We start from the raw sequence: 24,747 nt of genomic DNA, 5'->3' as shown, positions 1-24,747 counted from the left end.
TTCAATTCACCTCTCTGTTAGTCCCGCCTATACTTCCTGTCTGGCTACTGACCAATCAGTGTTTTATTTATAAAGAGTGATATCCACAGCAGTCACGCAATCAGCGCATGTGTGGCATAGCTCCATAAGCCCACCTGTGGAAGTGCAGGGGGATCCTTAAAAAGCCGGACACAGACTCTTCCCATCTCTTCTCTCTCCTCCCCCCACTCTCTCTCCCCCAGGCCTGGCCACGCTTTCTTCTGTACCCACCCCTTCCTCCTAATAAAGCTCTGATATTGGGTTTTGTCATGTTTCAAGACCTTTTCATCCGGTAACAGCACCGCTTATATTTTTAAAACAACAGCCAGATATCAGGGTGAACGCTAAAAGATCAGAGAAGCAGAACAGCAGCCACTAGTTCTTACCTCTATGAAGTCCTCAGCCTAAAGACAATGAGTTCCTGTTCTTCACGCCTTATATACCTTTCTCTACTCTGCCATATCACTTCCTAGGATTAAAGGCATATGTGCTTCCCAAGCAAAGGCATGAGATCTCAAGTGTTGGGATTAAAGGTGTGTGCCACCACACCTGGCTCTGTTTCTCTCCTATACTGGATCAATCTCATGTAGCCCAGTGTGGCCTTGAACTCACTGAGATCCACACGGATCTCTGCCTCCCAAGTGATAAGATTAAAGGTGTGTGTCACCACTGCATGGCCTCTGTGTCTAATCTAGTGCCTGGCTCTGTCCTATGATCCTCAGACAAGTTTATTGGGGTGCACAATATATCACCACAGTTTTCTTTTCTTCTTAAGGTTTATTTTCATGTTATGTGTATGAGTGTTTTGCCTGCATATAATGTGTGTGCATAACGTGAATGCAATGCCAGCAGAAGCCAGAAGAGGACATCAGATTCCCTAGACCTGGAGTTACAGAGAGTTAGTTGTAAGCTACCATGGAGTCCTGGGAACTGAACCTGGATCCTCTGGAAGAGCAGCAAATGCTCTTAGCAACTGAGCTATCTCCAAACACAACAGCTGGGTGTTTTTTTTTTTTTTTTCCTCTTTCTTCCTTCCTTTTTTTTTTTTTTTTTTTTTTTTCAGGACAGGGTTTCTCAGTGTAGCCCTGGCTGTCTTGGAACTACTCTGTAGACCAGGCTGGCCTCAAACTCAGAGATCTGCATGCCTCTGCCTCCCAAGTGCTATGATTAAAGGCATGCACCACCACCACTGGCAACTATTTTTTTGATATATTAATTTCATTCTTTTCCTTTGAAATCAAGTAAAAGGAAAACTGGCTCTAAGTACTTTGTTATTTGCTATCCTAGAAGCTTCACAGGCTCTGTTAACACATCCCTTCTTTATTATTTGCTATCCTGGAAGCTTCACAGGCTCTGTTAACACACCCCTTCTTTATTATTTGCTATCCTAGAAGCTTCACAGGCTCTGTTAACACACCCCTTCTTTATTATTTGCTATCCTAGAAGCTTCACAGGCTCTGTTAACACACCCCTTCTTTAAAAATGAAAAAAATTTAATCACATTTATTTATTCTGTGTACCATGGTACAGAAGTGGAAGTCAGAGGTCAACTTGCAGAAGTTAAGTCTCTCCTTCCATCATGTGGGTCACAGGTATTGGATTCAAGTCATCAGGCTTGTGGGAAATGCCTTGTTGAGTTTAGCCACCTTGCCAGCTCTAACACATCCCTTTTTTGAACCAAACTGATGTGGTGTCCATCAGAACCAGAGCACAGAAGTCCATCTTCTGTGAGCCACTTCAACACGAAGCCACACCTCTCCCACTGCAGCTCAGGCTGAGGGGCACCCCTGGACTAGACTGCTCCAGCCAACTGTAGGACACGGGAGTCTTCCTATCAGTGGTCTCTTTATGAAGGAAGCAGCCAGAGTGAAAATCTCTCTCTTCCATTTATTCCTGGCCCTCCCACTCCTCAGGAACGAGGCCTGGTCACTACGCTAGCTAGGTTCCAGCAACTCTGTCACCTCAGTACTGTCACAGAGTATCACAGACAGACGACCCTTCAATAAAACTTCGCTAACTGAATACGGGAACGAACGACTGTGCCAGCATGACAAGGTCTGACAAACAACATAGAGGTTTCCCCTTATCCACAGGACTAAGCTCAAGACACCAGTGGACATCCAAAGTCTCCAGGAGAACTAAGTCCATAAAGCCTCTGCAATACCAGAAACAGTCCATCTACAATCAAGACAAGCTCGAAGGGACTAGTGGTCAGGCCAGTACACAATCTAGATAAAAGGAAGCTAGACAAGGATGCTTGTGTCCCAGGCAAGTGACGCGAGACTTTAGGCACACGTTTATAACTGCTAACTGTGATTCTCTCCAATTTCCCACTTATTTTCAAACTAGAGCAGGAGAGGAGGGACTGTACCTAGACAGCTAGAGGTGCCTCTGCTGTCCCTCCCTAGACCTGCATGCCTTTCTCCCAAAAACAACAAATGCATAAGATGTGCAGCGTGGGACTGGTATAATCACTGTGTTTTCGTCTAAGTAGCTAAAATGCACCCAAGGGACCTAGAAGAACACAGTCCCTAAGCAGCAGGATTACACTAAAAAGAGAAATGACATTTTGACATAATTCTGTTTGAAACTGTCAAAACAATATCATCAAAAAACATGGGCACTCTAAGTAATTATAAACCACGAGTAAGTAGATGAAGTCTACCAACTATTTGTCCTCCTTGACAGCCTCTGTTGTACAAGACACCTGTCTTAATGGTCTGTAAAAGCACAGAAGGCATGCCCTGTGCCCTGGCAATTGTCAAAGGACACGCACTTCTGAGACCAATCACTGCAGCGCGCTAGCTGCTCAGAAAAGGCAGGTTCACACTTTCAACAACAACGGGGAGACTGACACACAGTGACATTTAACGATGAATACATAACAAGCTGCAAGTTAGGGATCACAGCTCTTAATGCAAGGAATCACAGACCAATGTTTAAAACGTTCTCAAAGAGCCTCATAGCCTGTCAGTGGGAAAACAACAGCAGTTTTCCACTTGGGGCTTTGCACTGATTTTTTACTTGATTGACTTACATTACTCCTGGATATTTACATTTCTTCCAATCTGAATCAAGGATTTCTTTAGTAATCACACAGATTAACCCATCCGCTGAAGTGAACGTTTGTAAACTGTATTGCTAAAGATACAGAAACGTGCTGAGCTGATGACAGAGGTCGCCTGCTCAACCCTGGGGAGTTCTCTGTCCCTCACTGGTGCGGCACAACAGCTGTGCCGCACACAGATTCACATGAATGAAAATATTTAGATGGGAAGCCACCCACTTAGTTTATTTTCCATATGACTTTCCTGTAATTATTTTGTAAACTGTTCACACAACAATACATAAAAACATCTGCAAAAACAGGTAATTAATGTGTCAAGCCACACTAATGCATTTTTTATGGTGTCCATGCTTCGTCAACTGTAATTATAACTCTTTTTTAAGCAGATGATGATGTGTTTGTTGCAATGTGCAAGTGGTGATTTCAGACGCTCTGCTTACTGCTCACACAATCTGAATATAAACTCCACAGCTACTTTGTGCACATCAGCGCTTTACCTAGCTTTTTGCTGAAGCACGAAAGCACTGCTCTTTTTCTAAGCTATAATTTCCAGCAAACATTTTTGTCATTAAAATGTGAAAATCTCAACATAAAAATTGACATGAAAATAGTGAAAAATTCAAGGAGCATATGCTGGTAAACATCTTGACTTTCTTCCGCTGGCTGTGACCCTGGGGGAACTCCATCACTGTAGCCTGTAGAAAACGGTCAGCAAAGCCACCCCATAGTCACCAGTTTAGAGGTTGTTCTGCTTCTGAGTAACACCGTGGCCCCTCAGACCCACCCAGTGCACACTGAGCTGACCAATGAAGAAGCGAGTACTTCCCAAACCCACTCTGCTCATGTCAGCGGACTCTGCTGAGCTGACCCACAGGGACCACACCACACTCCTCACCACTGTCACCATAAGTAATTCTGATGGCCCAACGCACATGACCTCTCAAGTTCTGTTTCTATAAGCAACGAAATCTAAAATTACAAAAGAAGCAAAGTTCTACACAACTTTTCCCAGCTCCTTCTCCCCAAAGAAATAAAACAATAACAATAAAAACAGCTGGGTCGCCAGGCGGTGGTGGTGTACGCCTTTAATCCCAGGTGGATCTCTGTGAGTTCAAGGCCAGCCTAGTCTACAGAGCGAGATCCAGGACAGGCACCAAAACTACACAGAGAAACCCTGTCTCAAAAAAACAAACAAACAAACAAACAAACAAACAAAAAAACCAGCTGGGTGTGATGACTCACCCCTATGATCTCAGCCCTAGTTGTAAAGACAGGAGGATAGGGAGTTCCCCGCCAGACTGGGCAACATTGCAAATTCCTGGACAGCCTAAGCTATAGAAGAAGACCCTTTCTAAAAAAACAAGGGCAGGAGAACCTGGAAACAACCTAGATGCCCGTCAACTGAAGAATGGATGAAGAAAATGTGGTATATATACACAATGGAGTACTACTCAGCAGAGAAAAACAATGGCAGCGTGAAATTTGCAGCAAATGGATGGAACTAGAAAATATCATCCTGAGTGAGGTAACCCAGACTCAGAAGGACAAACATGGTATGTACTCACTCATAAGTGGATACTAGATATAAAGCAAAGAACAATCAGACTGCAACCCACAGAACCAGGGAGGCTACATAGCAGGGGGGACCCTAGGATGACTGTGGCTTATACTAAGTTTTGGTTTTACTCAACTACTGGGCAAGCCTCAGTGAAACATTTCACTATTAGGATGAGAATTTATACTGTATCAAAAATAAGAACACAAAGGGGAAAAGCAGGAGCATGATCACAGCAGCCCGGTGCCTTGACGATCAAGAGCACTCACAAACAAGGGTCTGTCTGTTGCAGACATCGAGAATCAATGTTGCAGGTCCGAACTTAACTATTTGATATAAACCTTTGATAACTAGCTCCTATGCTCTTCAATGGACTATTTCTGTGACATTGCTTCTCCTGAACATGAGCAACCATGCTGGGCCACGGGAATCTATCAACATGCTGTTTCCACAAAGATCAGAAATGTCACAGCCAAGCAAATGACAATTTCCCAGTTGCCCAGCTGTCAGAGGGAGTTCCTGAATAGATAAAAAAGCCCAGTTCCAGGGTTGCAGGAAGCACATGGTCAAGGCGCAGAAAGGAAGCAAGGCAGTATGTTAAGGCCAGAAGTCTCTGACTTAACAAGCTATAATATAATATAACACACATAACTAATGCATTTCAATGTCTGGGCTCTGCACAGTGTCAAATGATGGGGGTCCAGGAAAAACCCCAGGTGGGGGCATTTAAACTCATCTGGTGCTTTCAAACTCACTTTTGCCTGTTGATTGCTGGCCACAGTCTTCAAGATTCAGCTCGCTGTTGCATTCTCCGAGTACCATCTCCTTCTCTCACCAGGCCCCTACTTACATGGAGGATAGAATCGTTCTCTTACGCAAACATATTTTCAGAGAATGTCTTATGTGCTAGGCACTCCTTAGAAGACAACAATGAACAAACAGACCACTTGCCTTTAAGGGCCCTGCAGACAAGACAAACAGACGCCCTGAGTACTGATAGCACAGGAATCCATCCATCATGAATACAATTAAAGGGGTACAGTGGCAAGAGAGGTCAGGAAAGGGATTCTGGTCTGAGCAGAACTAAGGAAAGATTTCCTCCAGGAAAGCCACTGGAGCTAAGCAAAGAGTCAGCCAACTGAGGAGCACAGTGACTTATCCCAAGCACAGCCACACGGAGGTCCAGCATGCAAAGACCTCGGTGCTTCCCGGGAAATGCAAGAAGTCCCTGTGGCTGAAGCTGAGCAAGTAAAGGAGCCTGACTCCAGATATGCCTGGGAGGGAGATAGAAGCCCACTGCACAGCCCTATGGCCACAGTAACTGGGAGTGTCCTAAAAATCAATGAGTCCATCTTTAATAAATCACTCAGAAGGATAAGACTCAGTAGATAAACCGAGTACTGTACAAACATGGAGACAGAGTATAAATCCCCACATAAAGTTTGAGTGGGGATGGTCGATTATCTGTATCCTCAGCACTCAAGAGTCAAGCCAGAGGATCCTGGGGCAAGCTGGCCAGCTAGACAAGACTATCCATGAACTCCAGGTTCAGGAGGAGACCTTGCCTCTGCACATAAGGTGAAGGGAGGTCAAGGACATCAGTGTCTGGCCTGCACACACATGGGCCCACACACATGCAAACATGTGCATGCGTTCACACAGATCGCCTAGGCTGTAAGAAGAGAAAGAATGGGTTACAATCAATAAGAACAGAAGTTGTAAAAATAATTATGAAGTTGTTATTAAAGAGAGAACAGAGGACAGGCTTCCAGGATGGGGGGGGGGGTCACTTGGCAAAAGCTCTCCCCAGATAAAACAATATAAAATTACCTAAAGCATCAATTCTAGACACTGACAGGGACATACAAGAACTGAGGTAGGAGAGTGTGTGTGTGTGTGTGTGTGTGTGTGTGTGTGTGTGTGTGTGTGTGGTGTGAGAGAGAGAGAGAGAGAGAGAGAGAGAGAGAGAGAGAGAGAGAGAGAGACTGCAATAAGAAAAGCAAAGGCCTGTGGTATTTTAACATGGAGTTGCTTCTATTTGCTCCCAAACCTAATGCAATGGGATGGTGGCTGTGAGGACCCATCTACCTTTATCTCCACTGAACCTTCAGCAAGTGAGGATGCTGAAATCAACATCCAGGAACAAGACAACCATGGTATGCCCCACATACCCCAGAATATCCCTGGGATCTTAAAAGTTGAACACTGGCCCCAGGGCCACAGAGAACCCAGGATCTACTCATCCTCACAAATGGGCGGTCCTTCAAAAGCGCACACACGTGTACACACACACACACACACACACACACACACACACACACACACACAGAGTACTTCTTCTTCTGATAACGTAGCTCTCATCTCTGGTTCGCTTTGGGTCTTCTGTAGTTCTTGTCTCTGTCCGACTTGCCTCACACACTGAACGGGCGACATGACTCCTGTGTGACAGATAACTCACCACCTGTGTCACTGCCGTGGGTGAGCTCCACTTTCCTCTTGAAGGCCATTGCCCTGCTTCTTTGAACAAATGGTGTTTTACTGGCTCTCAGCCACTGTGAACTTTTCCTTGTTGGGCTTTAGATTTTTTTTTTTTATTCTTGAGTCTATTTTAGGATGTTTAATTCTCTGAGGTCTTGTTTTTATAATTTGTTAGACACCTTCTTCACTACTTCTCAGCATCCCACCCATTGCCCATGGCCGAATTAGTCAGGCTGCCTCTTTGCAGCAGACACTGTCCTCAGCTCTGCACAGCTGTCCATGGTGTGGCTCCCTGCTCCTCAGTGGTGACTTCCCCATAACCATGCATTGCTCCAGCGCTGAGTGCCCTGGGTATAGTCTGCCATCACTGCATGAATCTCCTCTCCAGACGAGACACACAGGCCCTACATCTCCAGCCAGCAAGCCCTAACTATAGCTCAGCTTTGGTCTTCTTGGTGGTTTAACTGCATCTCTTTAGCTCAGAAATTCTGCAGGAGTACTGCAAGCCACAGGAAAATGTAATGGAACCCAGCTACTATCACAAAAGCTCTGCTTGGGAAAGTCAAGGACTTTTCCGAAGGTCAAGCCATGGCTTGAAAAGTCTTGGTGATATTTTAGCTTTTGTATATATATTAGCTGGTTCCTACAGTGATTTTCCTGTAATGCTATGCATGCTTCCAAGAACTCCTATTTATTTATCTAAAATACCTATCAAGAATCCAAGACCAAACGAAACAACACCTGTCTCCTAGGTCAGGAGGATAGCTTTATTTCTTGTACAATTTAGGGTGAGACCTTCCTTCCTTACAGCCTTACTAATAGACTCCTAATTTCTTACCTAACCACTTCTAGGAATGCAGATTAAGCATATAAATTCCCTTCTTGACTAACTGATCATTAGCACTCATTCGGGTTGTAAAAGACAGCCTGATGGCCACTGCCTGAGGAAAATTCTTACCTGCCTTTATGACCCCGTAAGAATTCAAGCATGGTGACCTTGCTCTGCCAGAGGATCACTATGGCTTGGGTTTATAACTGAACACCTCAGAGACTGGGGGGAACTGAGGTACAAGGAGAACGAAGAGAGGACATTGAGGATTTTGGCTGGAGAGGGTTTTTGACTAGAGAACTGGAGGTCAGGATGGAAGATGAGGAAGAGCCAGACGGGAAAGTACTAGATGGGTAAGAACAAGATGAGAAGGACCTAGATGAGGCAGAACTAAGATCAGAGAATTAAGATAGAACTTAGAGGGGACTGCAGATAAAGGTAGAGAGAAATCAGGCAAGAAAGGAGCTAGGCTTGAGAACAGAACTGTAGCTGTGTAGATAGGATTTTATCCCAGAGGAATAAAGTACACGGACAAAGAGCTTGGTGTACTTAGATTCATTTCCCGAAAATAGTTCTCGCCATTCAGTTTCTCTTCTGAGCCCCTGGGAAGTGTATCATTAAGGCTGGTCCTTTATTAATATGCAAGACAGGAGCCCTGTGCCGGCCTCTTCCTGCCCCACAGCCTAGGGAAGCACAGGTCCAGAATCGAAGCACTCATGAGCCTCCCCTCTTCTGGTTCCTGTTTCTCAGAAACCATGGTCCTTCACTGACGTGTGATATTTTGCTTCAGAAAAAGAGTATATATGGTCCCTGTTACCCATGCTGGCCAGCAGTAAAAATTGGGGAAAGGGATGGATACACACACACACACACCCCAAGTAGGCATTCACATGGGGACAATGGGACACACATGTCATGGCACATGTATAGCGGTCATAGGCCGACCTTCAGTATTCACATCCCCCTTGTTGGAGACAGATCTCTTGTTGATCACCACTGCAAACAGCAGGCTGGCGGGTCCCTGAGCTTGCAGGGCTGCTCCTGTGTCTGACACTCATCCCACCATAGGAACACGGGATTACAGACAGGTGCTACCAAGTCGGGTTTTACATGGATTCTGGGGAATCTGAATTCCTGTCCTCACGCTTTCATGACAAAGCGTTTTATATCTGAGAAGTGCTTTATATCTGAGGCATCTCCTTAGCCCTAGAAATCCTTAACTTAATGTGACTACTAAAAGAAACTCCAAGATTGCATGTGACTTAGGTTACATGGCTATTGTCTAATGCTATTGTAGCTCGTTACTCAAGTCATGTAATACTGAGATTAGCTAAGAGTCCAAGAAGCCTGCAGATGAAGTCCCATAAACTTAAAGTGAAGAGAGAGCTGGGAGAGGAGTGGGTCAGCCTAAGAACTAGAGATCTACGCCGTCACTGAGGTAACAGAAAAGGCTCTCGAGGCAGAAGCTACATCGTAAAAGTGTCACTGTTAGCTGGACATGAGGTAACAAAATGATGTTGGGGACTGAGGGCCCAGTTCAAATGACGAGCACTGAATTCCTGACCCTATCCTCCAGTCCACAATGAGATTTCCCTCACACATGGGGGACTGCCAGGACACGGAACAGACTGACTTCACTTGCTGGATTACACTACATTCTATTTCACCATGACTAGACCACTTCATTTCAAAAGGACCATCACCATAGACTTGCCCACAGGCCAATCTGACAGAGGCAGTTCCTCAGCTGAGGCTCCCTTTCCAAGGACTCCAGCTTCTATCAAGTTGACAGAAACTAATCAACGCTTGGGTGATCTCAGAAAGATGTGTCAGTGAAGAGTTGAAAGGAAAAGAGGAAATGCTGACCAAGGATTCTGCAGAAACCAACCACGGAGAAACAAGGTGTTGGCCCTTAGGGCAAAGTCAGGGGAAAGCAGACCTCCACCACAGCCCATCCCTGCAAGGAACAAGAAGGAAAAGGCGGACCACTGCACTCTGTGAAGAGACCTGAACAGCAACTACCACAGGAGCAGCTGGGAGGGGACCTGGGGCACCGCAGGATGCTGATCAATGCTGCCTCTTAGTACAGGTATCAGTTCTAAAGGACTCTTCTGTGGGTGGAACTACAATGAGCCATGGCCTTACATACTCTCCTGAACATAGAAATATACTTTAAATTTTTCAAGAGTTACCTATTCTCTAAATAATTGTAGTCTAAGAACCCACAGGAGAAAACACATAAACAACTAGCACAGGGCCAGCAAGACAGCTCAGAGGTAAGTGCTTACTGCCACTCCTGCCACCGGAGCTTGACCCCCAAAAGCCACATGGTAGAAGGAGAGAACTAACTCCCCCACACGTGATTAAAAATAAAAGAAACAACCTTTTTACACAGGCAGCCAAAGAAATAATAGTAAATGATAACAACTACCAGGGTAGTGAGCAGAGGGTGTATATCCCCCTGAAGGGTAAACAGAGGGCGCATGTCCACCAGGAGGGTGAGCAGAGGGTGCATGTCCACCAGGATGGTGAGCAGAGGGCGCATGTCCACCAGGAGGGTGAGCAGAGGGCGCATGTCCACCAGGATGGTGAGCAGAGGGCGCATGTCCACCAGGAGGGTGAGCAGAGGGTGCATGTCCACCAGGAGGGTAAACAGAGGGCGCATGTCCACCAGGAGGGTAAACAGAGGGCGCATGTCCACCAGGAGGGTAAACAGAGGGCGCATGTCCACCAGGAGGGTAAACAGAGGGCGCATGTCCACCAGGAGGGTAAACAGAAGGCGCATGTCCACCAGGAGGGTGAGCAGATAGTGCATGTCCACCAGGAGGGTAAACAGAAGGCGCATGTCCACCAGGAGGGTGAGCAGATAGTGCATGTCCACCAGGAGGGTGAACAGAGGGTGCATGTCCACCAGGAGGGTGAGCAGAGGGTGGTGCCATGTCCACCAGGAGGGTGAGCAGAGAGGGTGGTGCCATGTCCACCAGGAGGGTGAGCAGAGGGTGGTGCCATGTCCACCAGGAGGGTGAGCAGAGGGTGGTGCCATGTCCACCAGGAGGGTGAGCAGCAGATTTTGTTTTCCCTGGTGCTAGTCCACTCTCCCCGCATTCGGCAGTTCTGCTATCCAGTAGGAGGAGTCCACCAACCAGGGACAACTCTGTCCCTTATCAAGTTAGAAAAACAAGTGAGGGTACATGACCACACCATACCAGGGCAGTAAACTCTGGGTGTTCATTAAAACTAGGAGGGCGGATAGCCTCTTCCCCACGATCCCAGGGATCCAACCTGAGCAAGAACACAGCAGCAAGCGCAGTGTGTGAGCAGAGCGGGCAACGCAAAGACAGAGACCAGCCATTCTTTCTTAACCACCCAAGGTGAGCTGACCACACAGTCAAGTGTTTTTCTAGGCTAACATTCCTTTGTATATGAACTTCTTGGAGCTGCTAAGGGTTTTGTTACCCATAACTGGAAAAGTCCTGTAACAGGAAGTCTGAGAGGAGTGACTGAGGCACAGGTGTCACCTGAAAGGGAACAGGTAGTCTACAAGGCTGTGCAACAGTCCCTCCAAACGGGCTTCTGCTGGCTCACTCCTAAACCTGCCTGAGAAGAGAGAAACTGGCGTGCTGGTGGACACAGAAAATAGAGGCGAGCTGAGGGTACTTAACCTACTTCAAATCTTCCATTTTCACTCTTAATTTTAGTGCTTAAAATTCTTCTGGGCAGCTTTAAAATAGTTAAGATCTGGAAAACTCTCAATTAAGGCAATTTATTGAGTTATAGGGAAAAGTGCAATCTTTATTTTAGAATTTAAAAAAACTAAGAATATTTCACATTAGAAAATAGCTAAATTTGTTCAATAATGCTGTATTCACTGGAAAGATCTTACCCAACCATACTAAATGATGAATAAAATAAAAAGAAATATCAAGACCACAGCATGATTCACATCACAACACAAACCTCTGTGGCAGTAGGCTTAAAGCAGCCACCAGGAGGAAATGAGTGTGCGCGTGTGTTAGCAGAGCAACTGACCGGGAAGTGGGGTGGAGGCAAGAGAACCCCTGGTCACCAGTGGCCAACCACCTTAGCATCCGCAGCAGTGAATGGCAGACCCTTCCCAAACAAGACACATACATGGACAAAAACACACCAGCTTTTTACACACTGTCCTCACGCTCAGCAATGTTTGTAGTGAAGTGAGCGGCGGGTAAAGTGAACCGGAAAATGCATCTGTGATATGATGTTAATAGCACTAAGGGGAGAGACAAGTACCTCAGGGTTAAAGTGGCATTTTCCATTCCTAAGAGCCAATAATAACAGAGCGCCTTGCCTGCCTCCATCAGACCCACACTTTTCTGACTGTCCCATCTGTCTGTCTGTCCACTTTAAAGCAAACATGAGGATCCACAGGGTTTCCAAACGCATAAGCAATTCTCATCCAAGGGAAGAATCCTCAACCGCAGCAGCTTCACACAGCACCTAAGCACGACCGACCACATAGCCTCAGCAACGAGGCCCAGGCATGTCCTAAAACCAGCCATTTGACACATGGCTGAATTTAGAGCTCACCTGGTGACTGTCACCCAGAAGTACATATGAGTTCATGGTTTCCTCTAGGAAGAAGAGGCAGGGTCCAAGAAGAGACAGAACAGCACAGCATGGGCACAGTCATAGTCTGACTGGGGTGTTGTGAGCTGAGGGAAAGGCTGGGTATTGCTATTAAATCTTTTGCCAGAATGAAAACAGCAGAAAGTGAATTGTGTCTCTAAGCTAAGCTGTAACATTAGAACCAGTCACACTAGTGACAGTCACCAACAAAATTTCCAAAGGTAAAATACTATCAACAATAACTCTGGAGATCTTTTCATTATAAATCTCCTTCCTAATGTGTACTGGGGATATCAAAGGAAATAGGGGGAGGGGAGAGGGTCAACTGTGGCACTGCCACCAAGTCCCTGAAAAACAGTTGTAGCTGGACAGAAAACACCAAACTGTCTAGGAGATGTACACCATGTTACCACACACCACAGACACATGCAGCAGGAAGAGCCATCACAAACATGACTTAATTCTGCATCTCCATGCATGGTACATACATGTGAACAATGCTTGTGGGATGTTCACCTGGATGGACAAGGAACAGGAGATGGAAAGAGGAGAAATGTGCAAAATCAAGTTCAGTATGCAACCAAACGTGTGTCTCCATATCACAAAGCTCATCTGATCAGGAGAGGAGTGGGTGAGGGTGCCACACTCACACAGCACCGAGCAGCATCACAGTCAGGAAACCAGGTTTGTATGTGGAAAAGCCTAGACTGAACCTCAGCTCAACATCACTGCCCCGACCAACCGCAGCATGACTCCACCGGGGCCTCAGCCTCCTCACCTCCAAGTGAGGGTTTGAGGTCACCTCAAAGGGAGTAAACATGCCACTTTGGCAACCAAGACACACCAGTCAAAGGTAGCAAGATCAGCTCTGTGTTCCCAGGGGGACCAGAGGTGGGTATAGGAACAATGCTTGCCATCTGGCAGATTCCTGTTTTAAATAATTATTCTTGCTAAGTAAGTGCCAAGATTATAGGGTCATTGCATCAACTATTTGCACCCTCTAAATTTCAGTGTGCCTAGACAATGCCCAGTGTAACTACTAGAATTCGGCCTTGGCTTTCCCGAAATGAAGAAACTGGTGTTGTGACAGGCATTTAACACATGACAGGCTGCTGCCACCGCCGCCGCCACCACCGCCGCCGCCACTGCTGCTGCCGCTGCTGAAACAATTCATTAGTGCCTTTTGCCATCCATTTGCCATGCTGTGTTATTCTAACTCTCCCAACAAGCCTACTCCGAGGACACAGGGGACATGGAAGGATGGTATGGAATGGACTACCCATCCTCTATAAAGGTTCACATTTATTCCTGCAACCTTGACTTTCAGACTTTCTCTTTTAAATCCATAGCAACCTGAGAGTCTAGAAAACAGTACTTTCTTTTGCAAACCATCTCCAGCAAAGTCAGGTCCACAGAGGACAAAGCACCCCCCACCCCCACAGGACACACTTCTGGTCTGTGCCACTCTGCTTGCGTTAGTCTCTGCTGTGAAAATGCTAGTTAGTAAGAAAACACCAGCATTCCACCAGCTCTACGACAACCTGACAGGCTCCCAACCCGTTAGGACCATAGACAAAACTTGCAGGCTTCTCTATGAAAGACTTCCGCCTGGATTACCAGGGGCCCAGAAACAATCACCACACAAAGCATGCAGACCCAAACCAGTCCTGAGAACAACTGCCGTCGAAAGAGCTGAGCCGTGGTTCTTTATTTGTAGGTGTTACTGACTCTGAGGACGTTTTAGTGACGAACTGTCACACCAGAACAAACTTTCCCCAAGGAGGGGTCTTTTCTGAGCATGAATGTCAAACCAAGTACAAGCTAGAGACCAAGAACAAGGCCCACAGGTCCACGGGGTGGTGAGCACTGTACTTCTGCTGAGTCCTCAGACTGTGCTCACTGCTCTGACGTCACATTCTACACATTGTCACATGCAAAACTGCATGGACTGAAACCCATTCCTTATAAAGAATCAGAATTCCATAGATGGGAGCTGAGTGAAAACAGAAAACTAGAATTCAGTAACTGGGGTTCCCACAGTCTGTCTGAATAAAGTCATTTGTGGTGAGTAAACAGTAAAACACTACAAGTAGTTAAGTCAGTTGCTTTCTCTGGATGGCGCATTAACAGGGAAACCCCATCTAGAGCAGACAGAACACTATGGTTTCAGACAGACATGCATAGAAAGACAGAAACAGCTTAAACAGCTAGCTGGACTTAGGCAGACACTCAGTGAGCTTTGTAGCGAGTTGGATATACGACCCACTGTAACCAGCAGAGTTAATAACCAACTGAATCGTCTTTGTCACTTGCTGATCTGCATTTATACTTCTCATTGTGGAGCAATGGTTTTTATTTGTCTGGTGCCATCAAGTGGCAACATTATGAAGTGTCCCAATTAAGTACAAATAACTTTTAGACAGAAAGATGTCACAATGATATGGCTCACCTATGCTAACTAAATACACATGATGCTTTAGCAAGCTGGTATATTATGTTTGGAAAAAAAAGGAGAAGCATCAGAGCAGATATTCTGCAACTCATCCCAATTCCAGATGACAGTTAGGGTAAGAAGAGAAATGAAGAGCCCTTTAGACAGAACACTCCACACACAAACCCCAGCGAGACTATGAGAGGCCTGAAAAATAAAACGGTCCAAAATCATCTACCAATCAAAAGGTGAAAACAAATGACTTCAGAGTTAGTTTCTCAGTTTGAAATGTTAAAACTTACAGCTACCGTAACACTTTAAATACTGAAGTCTCACAGAATCAGCTATTGAAACACCACGTCACAGTCAAATGAATGCATCCAGCAACATCAGCAAGACAACTACTAGCCAAAAGGGAAACAGAGTCCACTCCTTTTGTTTCCACATCCACAGATGTCAGCAGCTCTGTGACCCAACCTCTGAAACAGGCCACAACTCCAGTTAAAGAGGACAATGGACACAATCGTCTCTGCACTCCTGAGGCTCCGCTAGCGTGACAGCAAAAGAATTTACTTAGGGCAAAGCCCTACTTGAGCAGAGAGTGGGAGAAATAAGAAGAGCAACAAAACCTTAGAAATGAGGAAGTAAATGGATGGGAAAAGAGTGTCTCATGACCCCTTTGTGTAAAAGAAGAGAATCAGTCAAAACGCTAGATAAGCAGCAGTGAGCAAACATACACATGTACTTCCATGGCCCAATAAAAAGTCTCCAATGGGGGCTGGAGAGATGGCTCAGTGGTGAACAGCACATATTGCTCTTCCAGAAGATCCAAGTTATCAGGAGGCTCCCAACAAACTACAACAGCTCCAGGGGGGGTCTCTTGCTGCTGTGGGCAAAATACACTCACATGCACATGCCTGCCTTCCCCCGTAACTAAAAATAAAATTAAAAAGCAGTCTTCATAACTGTACAGAGTCATAAAGGGTCACTTAGAGAGATAAAACAAAACTTGCAAAAAAAAGTCTCCAGAAGTTAGGGTACTTGGGGCACAAGGTAACCAACAAGGTAGAAATGAAGGCTAAAAAGAATAATCTGGGGCCAGAAAGAAGGCTCAGTGGTCAAGAGAACTTTTCGCTCTTCCAGGGGATCCTGGTTCAGTTCCCAGCACCCACATAGCAGCTCACAACTTCTGTAATTTCAGTTCCAGGGGATCCGATGCCTTCTTCCCAGGGCATTAGGCTCTGGTAGTACATACACAGACACACACACAGGCAAACACTCACACACATAAAATAAAACCTAAAAAAGTGTTCTGTAAGAAGAAATTCAGTCAAAAGGCTTGATAAGAAGTAGTGTGGAAACACACACACTCCAGAAAGAGGGCAGAAGGTTCTAGAATAATAGGATGCCAGGTGTACTGAGAGAACACGGTGAAGGGAAGTGTTAGTAGACAGGAAGCAGATCAGCAGGTCAAAGAGCAAAGATCAGCAGCAGAAATGACTTTCTAGACACTGAAGAAAGTCCCATCAGTCTTTGATTATTACATCCTATCCAAGAAGTCGCTTCACTAACTACAGGGCACTTTATTCTGTGTCTGAGATGAAAAAGAAAAGTAGAAAAATAAAGCCTGGTGCATTAAACAAACAAAGAAAAAGTAAGGTCTACTTAGAGACACTAAATTATGCTCAGCTCCACACATTCCTGTCACTTGCACTAAGTAGGTAAAGGTGCCAGTCACCTCAGCTAATGAAGAGCAGAGTGGTGGACAAACCATGAGCATCCCTTCTCCACTGTCAAAGTCCACTGAGTAAACTCATGGACAGTCCCCAGCACCGCTCTCCGTGAGTACTGTCACAGGAGGAAGATTGCCACTCGCACAGTGCATTCGGGGATGCTGCTCTTTGAAGTAATCCATTTTCGTACATTGCTCAGAGTGCCCAGCACCTGCAATGATGTCACTGATGTGGCTTTCTCATTTCCAGCCCTGAACACAGGAGGCACAGAGTGTCGGGCACAGTCCAGACATTTCTCATGTCCTCACAGTGCATAAGCTGTGCCAGGACAAGACTGTGGGCAAAACCGTACCTTGCACACCTTCCAGGAGCAGGTCAACGCCCTTCCTGTAAAAGTCAGAAGCAGCTTCATAGTCATCTTCTTCCTCCTTCTTCACGGCCAGCTTGATGAGTTCCCCGGCCTTCTCCAGGTAATCTCTCCTGCCAAGCCTGGGCTTCAAGCTGCTGGGGAAGAGGCTTCGGCTTTCCCGGTCTTCTGCTCTGTTCGGCTCACTGTCAGACGCAACAGCCCCTGCTGCTGAAGAATCCGCAGACAGACTCAGACCAGAAGTTTTACTGGGAGAACCCTGACGGGAAGCCATTCCATCATCTACCTCTACAAGAGAGTCCACATCAACAGTGAGGGACAGGAGGTCGCTGTCACTGGAGAAGCCTGGAATGAGAACACGGGAGACAACATGAGACTAGCAGTAGCCACAGGGCACAGGGCGCACACACACCGCCATCCTCCCATAACCAGCTCAGCCAGGGCAGTGTGGCCTACTGGTGGCTGGAAGGTTCCAGCAGATTTTCTCAGCTTGGTCCATCGGGTGCTGCGCTGCCTGTAACTTCAGTTCCACGGGACTCAACACCCTCTTCTGGCCTCTGAGGGCACCAGGCACACACGTGGTACACGTTAATACATGCAGGCAAACACTCAAACACACAAGATAAAAATAAATCTCTTAAAATATTAAAACCATTACACATTAATAAATTTTATGAAAACTAACTACATTTGTCAAAACAAAAAAAAAACTTATTGGAAGAAGTGGCAATCTTTTGACATTTTTCAAGTCTCAGTGTGTGGCTGAACAGAACATGAGGAATTCTGACCCTTGATTCCTATCTGTCATCACACAGTTGTGATTGGAAGATGTGGATAAAAGAAAAAGTGTTGTAAGATAATTGGGTTTGCTGTTTTTCCCTTTTGTTATTCTTGGAGGCGGGCTTGCGTGGCGGTCAATTCTTCCCTTCTACCATGTCGGACCTGGGGACCAAACTCAACTCATCACGCTTGGCAGCAGAAACCTTTACCTACTGAGCCTTGTCATACTACTGGGTTTTTTGTTTGTTTTTCTTTTTTGTTTGTTTGTTTGTTTGTTTTTCGAGACAGAGTTTCTCTGTGTAGTTTTGGTGCCTGTCCTGGATCTCGCTCTGTAGACCAGGCTGGCCTCGAACTCACAGAGATCCACCTGGCTCTGTCTCCCTAGTGGTGGGATTAAAGGCGTGCGCCACCACCGCCCGGCTACTACTGTTTTTCTATATGACACTAAAACTCTACACTGCTGCTCTCTTATTAAAGCTGGTTGCAATGCAGAGCACATAAAATCTAAACAAGAAATTTGTAGGTTCACTACATTTAAATCCATCGGTCTGTCTTGAATAATCTTTTATCTATGCTGTTTATAGCTTCACAAATCAATTATTTTTAAAATGTCAGTTCCCTGAGTACCACAGATCTTCCAAATATCAACCTCTCGTTTCATTATTATGGTATAAAAATCACATTGAGAAACTGTCAAATTCAAACAAAGGGGACACAAAAATCTGAACTTGGGGAGGAAAACTGTTTCACTGGCAACAAATACTACGAGCTGTTTTCCTAAAGAGTCAGCTCACTTTATTTCAAGAAGAAAGTGTACCAAACACACAAGTGTGGCAACGTCTGTTTATCCACTATTGATTTAAGCAAAATGGCCTCCCGTGAGCAAGCGGCGCCTCAGCTCAGCTCCACCGCTCACAGCCGCCTTCCCTCCTGAAGGCGTGGTGGCTTAGCAGAGCATGGTGCATGCTTCCTAGTGTGCTGGGCTGTGAGGGGCAGCAGGCCACTGCTCACTGCTCTCTCAAGAGCACTCTGAGAGGCAGTGCTGCTTTACCGTGAGCATGTGCAATAACAAATCTTAGTTCTTCGGTGTCCAGTTTGGTCCTCATTGCTTCTGTGTGTGACATTCAATGCAAAGGTCAGCACACTAAAAACATCCCAGGTGACTGCGTTATTAAAAAGGTTTCGGCCTTGTGAATCCTTGGAGATCTCAGAAACACATACAGGTTTCAACCATTCACCAAACTGCTGATTCTATGAGACAAGACTCGAGATCCCATTGCCTGAAGCAGTTTAGGCACAGCCAGAGATCTGCACTGCTGTCTCCTGGCTTTGATTTTTTGGCAGGGTTTGGTTTGGTTTGGTTTTTTAATGATTCTGGGGATCAAACCCACCACAAGCATCCTACCACTGAACTACATCTCCGGCCAGCACCACCATTGACTATGAAATGTCCAGTTTCCAGAAAAAGGCATTTTAAAAGACAGTTCTCTCCACAGAGGCAACACTCAGAATGAAAACTGCAGGTGGATCAGACTACACAATTCTAAGACAAGGGATCAGCAGATTCCTATCTGTGGAGAGCCAAGAAGTAAATACTTCAGATCTGCTGTAGCCACTCATCTCCACACTGGACAGATGGGCATGGCTGGACTTCAGTAACATTTTAGATGGGGACCCTGAAACTTTAATTGCATGTAATGTCACATCAAAAACTAATATCCCTTGTGGTTTCTCAACCATTTAAAAACGTAAAAAAAAAAAAAAAAAAAAACATTCTTAGCTCACGGGCCATAGGAAAACAGCTGGGGGCCAGTTTGTCAGCCGGTGATAGCCTCAATTGCTCACTTCCTATCAAATAAAGTAAGAGTAAGAACATGTGACCAGGAGCTAAGTCCATGTTCAAATCAGCTTTACACACAACTTTAGCACCTTGTCAATATAGCACTGTTTTCACTTGTTCTTTTCTTTTTTTCTTTCAAATTCTTGGGGTCCCTATAAAGAACTACCTTGTTCCCAAAAAGGAACAGATTTCATTAAATCCACAGCTTCAAATGGATGTCACTGGACCAAGGAGAACATCAGGTCAGTTCTTGGCATTCTAGACAAAGACAGCATCTGGTAGACAGCATTTCATAGTCAAAATCTTCCTACAGCATCCAAAAGTTATTCACCCACTATTCTAAGAACTATTTTAATTTTTGAGTAATTTTAAAGTACTTCATATGTGTCAATGCAAACTTATTTCCTTAAATGTTGCCATTGTCTAACTACTGCATTGAAACTAATAAATGTTCAGCTAGAAGAAAATTCTGCATATCCAGACAACTAAAGAAGGAAAGAGCTGGGAGCTTCTGTGTGTTCTCCAATGCCTCCTGACTTGAGCAGTGCTCCGTCGGCTACACAGCCCTCTCACAGAACCTCCACTTCCTCCCTCTCATGGCTGTTCCACGCTGTGCCCGATTTCGCATTCCCAGCAGGACCAGAAGGCAAGCAGGTGATTATGTACACTCAGTTTCTTGGCTTTTGGCCACAAAAATCTAAGAACATAGTTTCACTTCCTCCTGCTTTTACAACTTTGTTTTATCAGCAAACATAATCCAAACTACATATATATGTGCACACATACAGATGTATATAGATACAATGTGTAAAAACACAAGTGTACATAAGGGTACACATACAGATATATAGACAGACATGACACGTAAAAGTCAATACCTACTTTATTTACTTAAGTACATCCGCTAATACAGTCTTGCTCAGCAACTTGACATGGTCCTACAACTCAACTTGTTTTATGTAAAACTGTATCTGAGCACCCCATGAAGTGGAGACTACAACCCAGACAGGGAGTGAGTAAGTATGAGACAGGAAACGACAACCACATTACAGGCTGTGAGTCTCGCTGAGGAGGAAGAGGGTGGGGCAGGGCAGCATGGGTACTTGTACAATATACAGACTATCTGTCAAAGTTAAACCAACCTAAAGCCAACCCATCCTGACAGGGACCCTTAGGCCATCACCAGAGTAGCAGGCGCACCCTTCCACAGCACCATCACTCAAAACCCTACGCCTCTTTTGGAAGTGATACAAGGGGAAGTCAAAGGTTCCATGAAAGTCTCCTGCCTCCGGGTGTGGATCACAGAGATTCCAGTCTCGGTGCTATTAGAGGGCCCCAGGTGACTTGTTAAAAAGCAGCTACAGACACGAGGGGTGTGTTTAGCATCCCAGTCCACCTGCCTGCCCTCACCTCTGGGCTTTGAACTGCTCAGAGTCAGGCAGTATAGCGAAATCTGCCTAGGACACCATCTCTGAAAGACGGGCCTGGGGGAAAGGTTGAGCTGCCACACACAGGAGCTTTATACTATGAGCCATCAGAACGGCGCATTTGAAGACCATCTGCACAAAGAGACCGGCCTCCTTTGACAACAGGTGGCCTCTCGTGGGTGACTACATATAAAACACATGGCCTCGTTACTATTAGCCCATCGCCTCTACTCAACTCTGCGGTTCACACATTGCCACAGTCGACCAAAGGGAGTTTCTACTTGTCCCAGCATCAGTCACTCCTGCTACATGCACAGCAAAGAGCACCCAGCCCAGAACCAAGATTACCAGGAGGTGAAAGGCACTAGGACCTGACAGGATCTGATCTGATCAAGCCCTTCTTAGAGGAGAAGCTCATGAGGCCCCACCCCTAGTTGGGGAGACGGTGGCAGGTGATGGCTGCTGGGAGAGCAGTCATTTTTCTTCAGTAGTGTAGCCATGGAAAGAAACCTATGCTTCAGTTAACAGCCACACACCCACACTCATCAGCAACCCTAACTAAACTCAGTGGGCCGTTAAAATTAAATAGGGAAAAGCAGGAGGGAAATTAGTTGGGGAGAAGAAGGGGTCCAGAAAGAGTGGGGAAGTGTGAGAGGGTGTAGGGGTGTATTATATGCAAATAGGAAATTGTCGAAGAACACATTTTTAAAAAGAAAAGAAACAGGCCCTTCTAAATATGTCTGTGAGAAAATCCCTAAGTCCAGAGCTGTGTGCTAATCACAGTCCTGCTACTCAACAGCTAGCAAGGGCTATGAACCAAGAAGAACCAGCCTTTGACAGTCCCAAGGTTAATAACAAGCCTAAGCTTTACCTTTGAGAAACTACCAAAAGTCCCAGAGACCCTGCTGTGCATCCACTGGGAACAGAACGTGCTTCAAGTACAGCCCAGCAGGAACATGGCTAAGCTCTGCCCCAGCTCCCTTTCGGCTCAAGGGCCTGTTGTCCCACTGCCCATCTTTCTGTAGAATCCAGGTTCCAGTTCTGCTACCCTATACATGCATGTGCAGAAGTGTACATGCTATGTCCATGCAGGTCCCTCTGAGGCCAGAATAGGGCATGAAATCCCCTAGAGCTGGAGTTACAAGAGCTTGTGAAGCCATCCAACATGGATTCTGAGAACTGAACTCAGCAAGTGCTGAGCCATCTTTCTGGACACACCCTGAGCTTTCTCCACCAAACATGTGCTCATCCCTTCACAGCAAGTCAAAGTTCTGGGAGTTACCAAATAGCACCAAGTAGTTACTTGACTACTGCCAAACTCTAGTGTCTAATTGAAAAGGAAGGGGCATTTGTATAACATCTAATGCCCCTGCTAATCCCAAACCCAGGTGACCATAACAAATCATGAACTTTTCATTTGGCCCACCCACCCTGCCACAAAGTTCCAAATATCCAATGTTACCCCCAACAGCCCTATAGTGCCCCCTGTTCTTCAAGCAATATACATACAATGATATACACTCGTATATGTGTTTACCTTTATTGTTTATCTGTTGGGTTTTGATTGGTTTGGTTTTTGAGAAAGGAACTCTGTAGCCCATGCTAACCTTAAACTCACTGTGTAGAGGAGTCTGGCCTTCAATTCCTGATGTTCCTGCCTCCATCTCCTATGTGTGTGCGGGGACTACAGGTGTGCACCACCAGCCCTTGTTCAACTGTTTATCTTGAGAAAGATTTCCCACTGAAGCAAATGTAATTAGAAAGCAAACAATGGTGAGCAGCCAAGCACTTAAGAACAAAAAGCAAAGCTCCTTCAGCTGACGGGCACGCGCTCCACTAGGGCAGGGGGAGGGTAAGAAGCCCGGCTCTGGGATTTGAGTTCCCTCAGTGCCATCTTGTGGACATTCGTAGAATAAAACTTCTATTTCAAATGTAAACTGCTTTTAGTTGGACTTCGTATTTTGTCATGATACTCTGCACCATCCAGACTTTAGGTTAATCTTAAAACAGACTTACGTTATTAGTTAGCTGACCATCTGAAGTATATTCATATTTAAAGTGACTGCCTCGAAGCACAAACATTAAATTCACTAAATAAAAATAACACAAAGAAAAATTAAAAACAAAGGGTATTTTTATCCTCTGTGTATTTTCATGTATGTGTGTGTCATGCATGTTTGTGGGTGTTAGCATGGACACAGATGACACAGCACACCCCAGGCTAGCCGGCCTACACACTTCTGGGGCGTCTCCTGCCTCCACCTCCCACCTCTCTGTAGGAGTGATGGGACTGCACATGTGTACCTGACTTTTGCAGGGGTTTTCGGGATCTGAACTCAGATCCTCACACCTAAGACGGCAAGCACTCCACCACAGAGGCCTGAGCCAGCCTTATAAAAGAGTTGCTTTTTAATCCAACTTAAATAACTATGCACCTTCCCAATTAGTTCTAATAAGTAAATAAATAAACAACACTATCCAAAATCTAGCAGTTTAGCAGCAAGGCCACCTGCATCCCTCAAGCAGGCCAGCAGAGGAGAGAAGTGCCCCCTCCCCAAGGCTGTGTTCCCATGCCCCCCACCGTCTCAGTAATTCTAATAAAACACACAGGTTTCAAACGGAAAGAAGGTGCTCATGAACCACGAGTACTCCCTTCACCTCTCAGGAAATGGCGCCTAACTGCTCCGGACAAAGGAGGCCGAGCGGAACTAGTGTCATGTGTAGGGCTGGACTGGCTAAAAGCACATGCTCCTGCAGGTTCAGGTCCTAGCTCACAACTGTCCAGAACTCCAGGTCCAGAGGCCCTGACAAACTTCTGACCTTCAACAGCATCATACACACAATTAGGTGCACAGACATACATGCAGTTAATACACATAAAATAGAAAATCTAAAAAAAAAAAAAAAATTTAAAGAAAAATGTTACATTTTGTCTGAAAACCAACTCATTTCATAATTTGATTTCACACTAAAGTAGTTGCCAGTTTAACCATCAAATTCTTGTTTTATGCAATCTGAAAGAGGGTTCTTCCTTCCACTGTACTGTGATAATCTTAAAACAAAAACAAATTCCATATTTTCATGTTTCCATCAGTACTTTCTCTTTGAAGTAAACTAGAATTTGTCAATGGCATATTTAAAGTGCAAACAACAACTGTAATAATCACCACTCAGTATGCCTGTCTCTGGGACATAAACTTCTCCAGAAGTTTGGGTGCTTGGTTCCCGGGGGAACTGTGATGAAGTAGAACCACCAGAGGTGGGACCCAGTAGGAGATACTATGAAGACATCACCTTCCAAGGAGATAAATGTAGTTCTTGTGGGACCTGATGAGATAGACTGGCCTACCTCAGTCTGGATTCCTATCCCAGCAAGTGCTGTGTTTTGAATGTGAAATGTGCCCATGTGCCCCCACAGGCACAAGTCTGAGCTGGTTCCCAGTCGGTGGTGGAACTGTTGGAAGCAGGGTGGAGCTGTGAGAAGCAGGCCAAAGAGGGGGCTCTGAAGGAGAAGTCTTTCAGCAGAACTGACCGGCCAGGCTTAGATGCCTCTCAGGGAGAGGATGTCAGCCATCTGCTCACCTTCAACACCCTTCAATATTTTAAAACAGCATCCC

General features: G+C 45.6%; 1 protein-coding gene across 3 annotated transcripts in view; it reads right to left on the bottom strand.

Moving 5' to 3' along the window:
- The window catches only part of Rps6kc1 (ribosomal protein S6 kinase C1), a 154,268-nt gene that overhangs the window by 86,353 nt on the left and 43,168 nt on the right, over positions 1–24,747 (bottom strand). For all 3 annotated transcript variants that reach the window (XR_009383102.1, XM_059280093.1, XM_059280094.1), the window contains exon 6: positions 17,069–17,428. Coding sequence is in view for 2 of the 3 variants with exons in the window: in XM_059280093.1 (XP_059136076.1) it covers positions 17,069–17,428 (360 nt within the window). In the remaining variant the exon portion in view is untranslated. The remainder of the gene's footprint in view (positions 1–17,068; positions 17,429–24,747) is intronic.

Source organism: Peromyscus eremicus, chromosome 15 (assembly GCF_949786415.1).
Source record: "Peromyscus eremicus chromosome 15, PerEre_H2_v1, whole genome shotgun sequence".
Taxonomy (NCBI): Eukaryota; Metazoa; Chordata; class Mammalia; order Rodentia; family Cricetidae; genus Peromyscus; species Peromyscus eremicus.
Note: the sequence above shows the minus strand (reverse complement) of the source record. Positions and strands in the feature narration are given on the sequence as shown.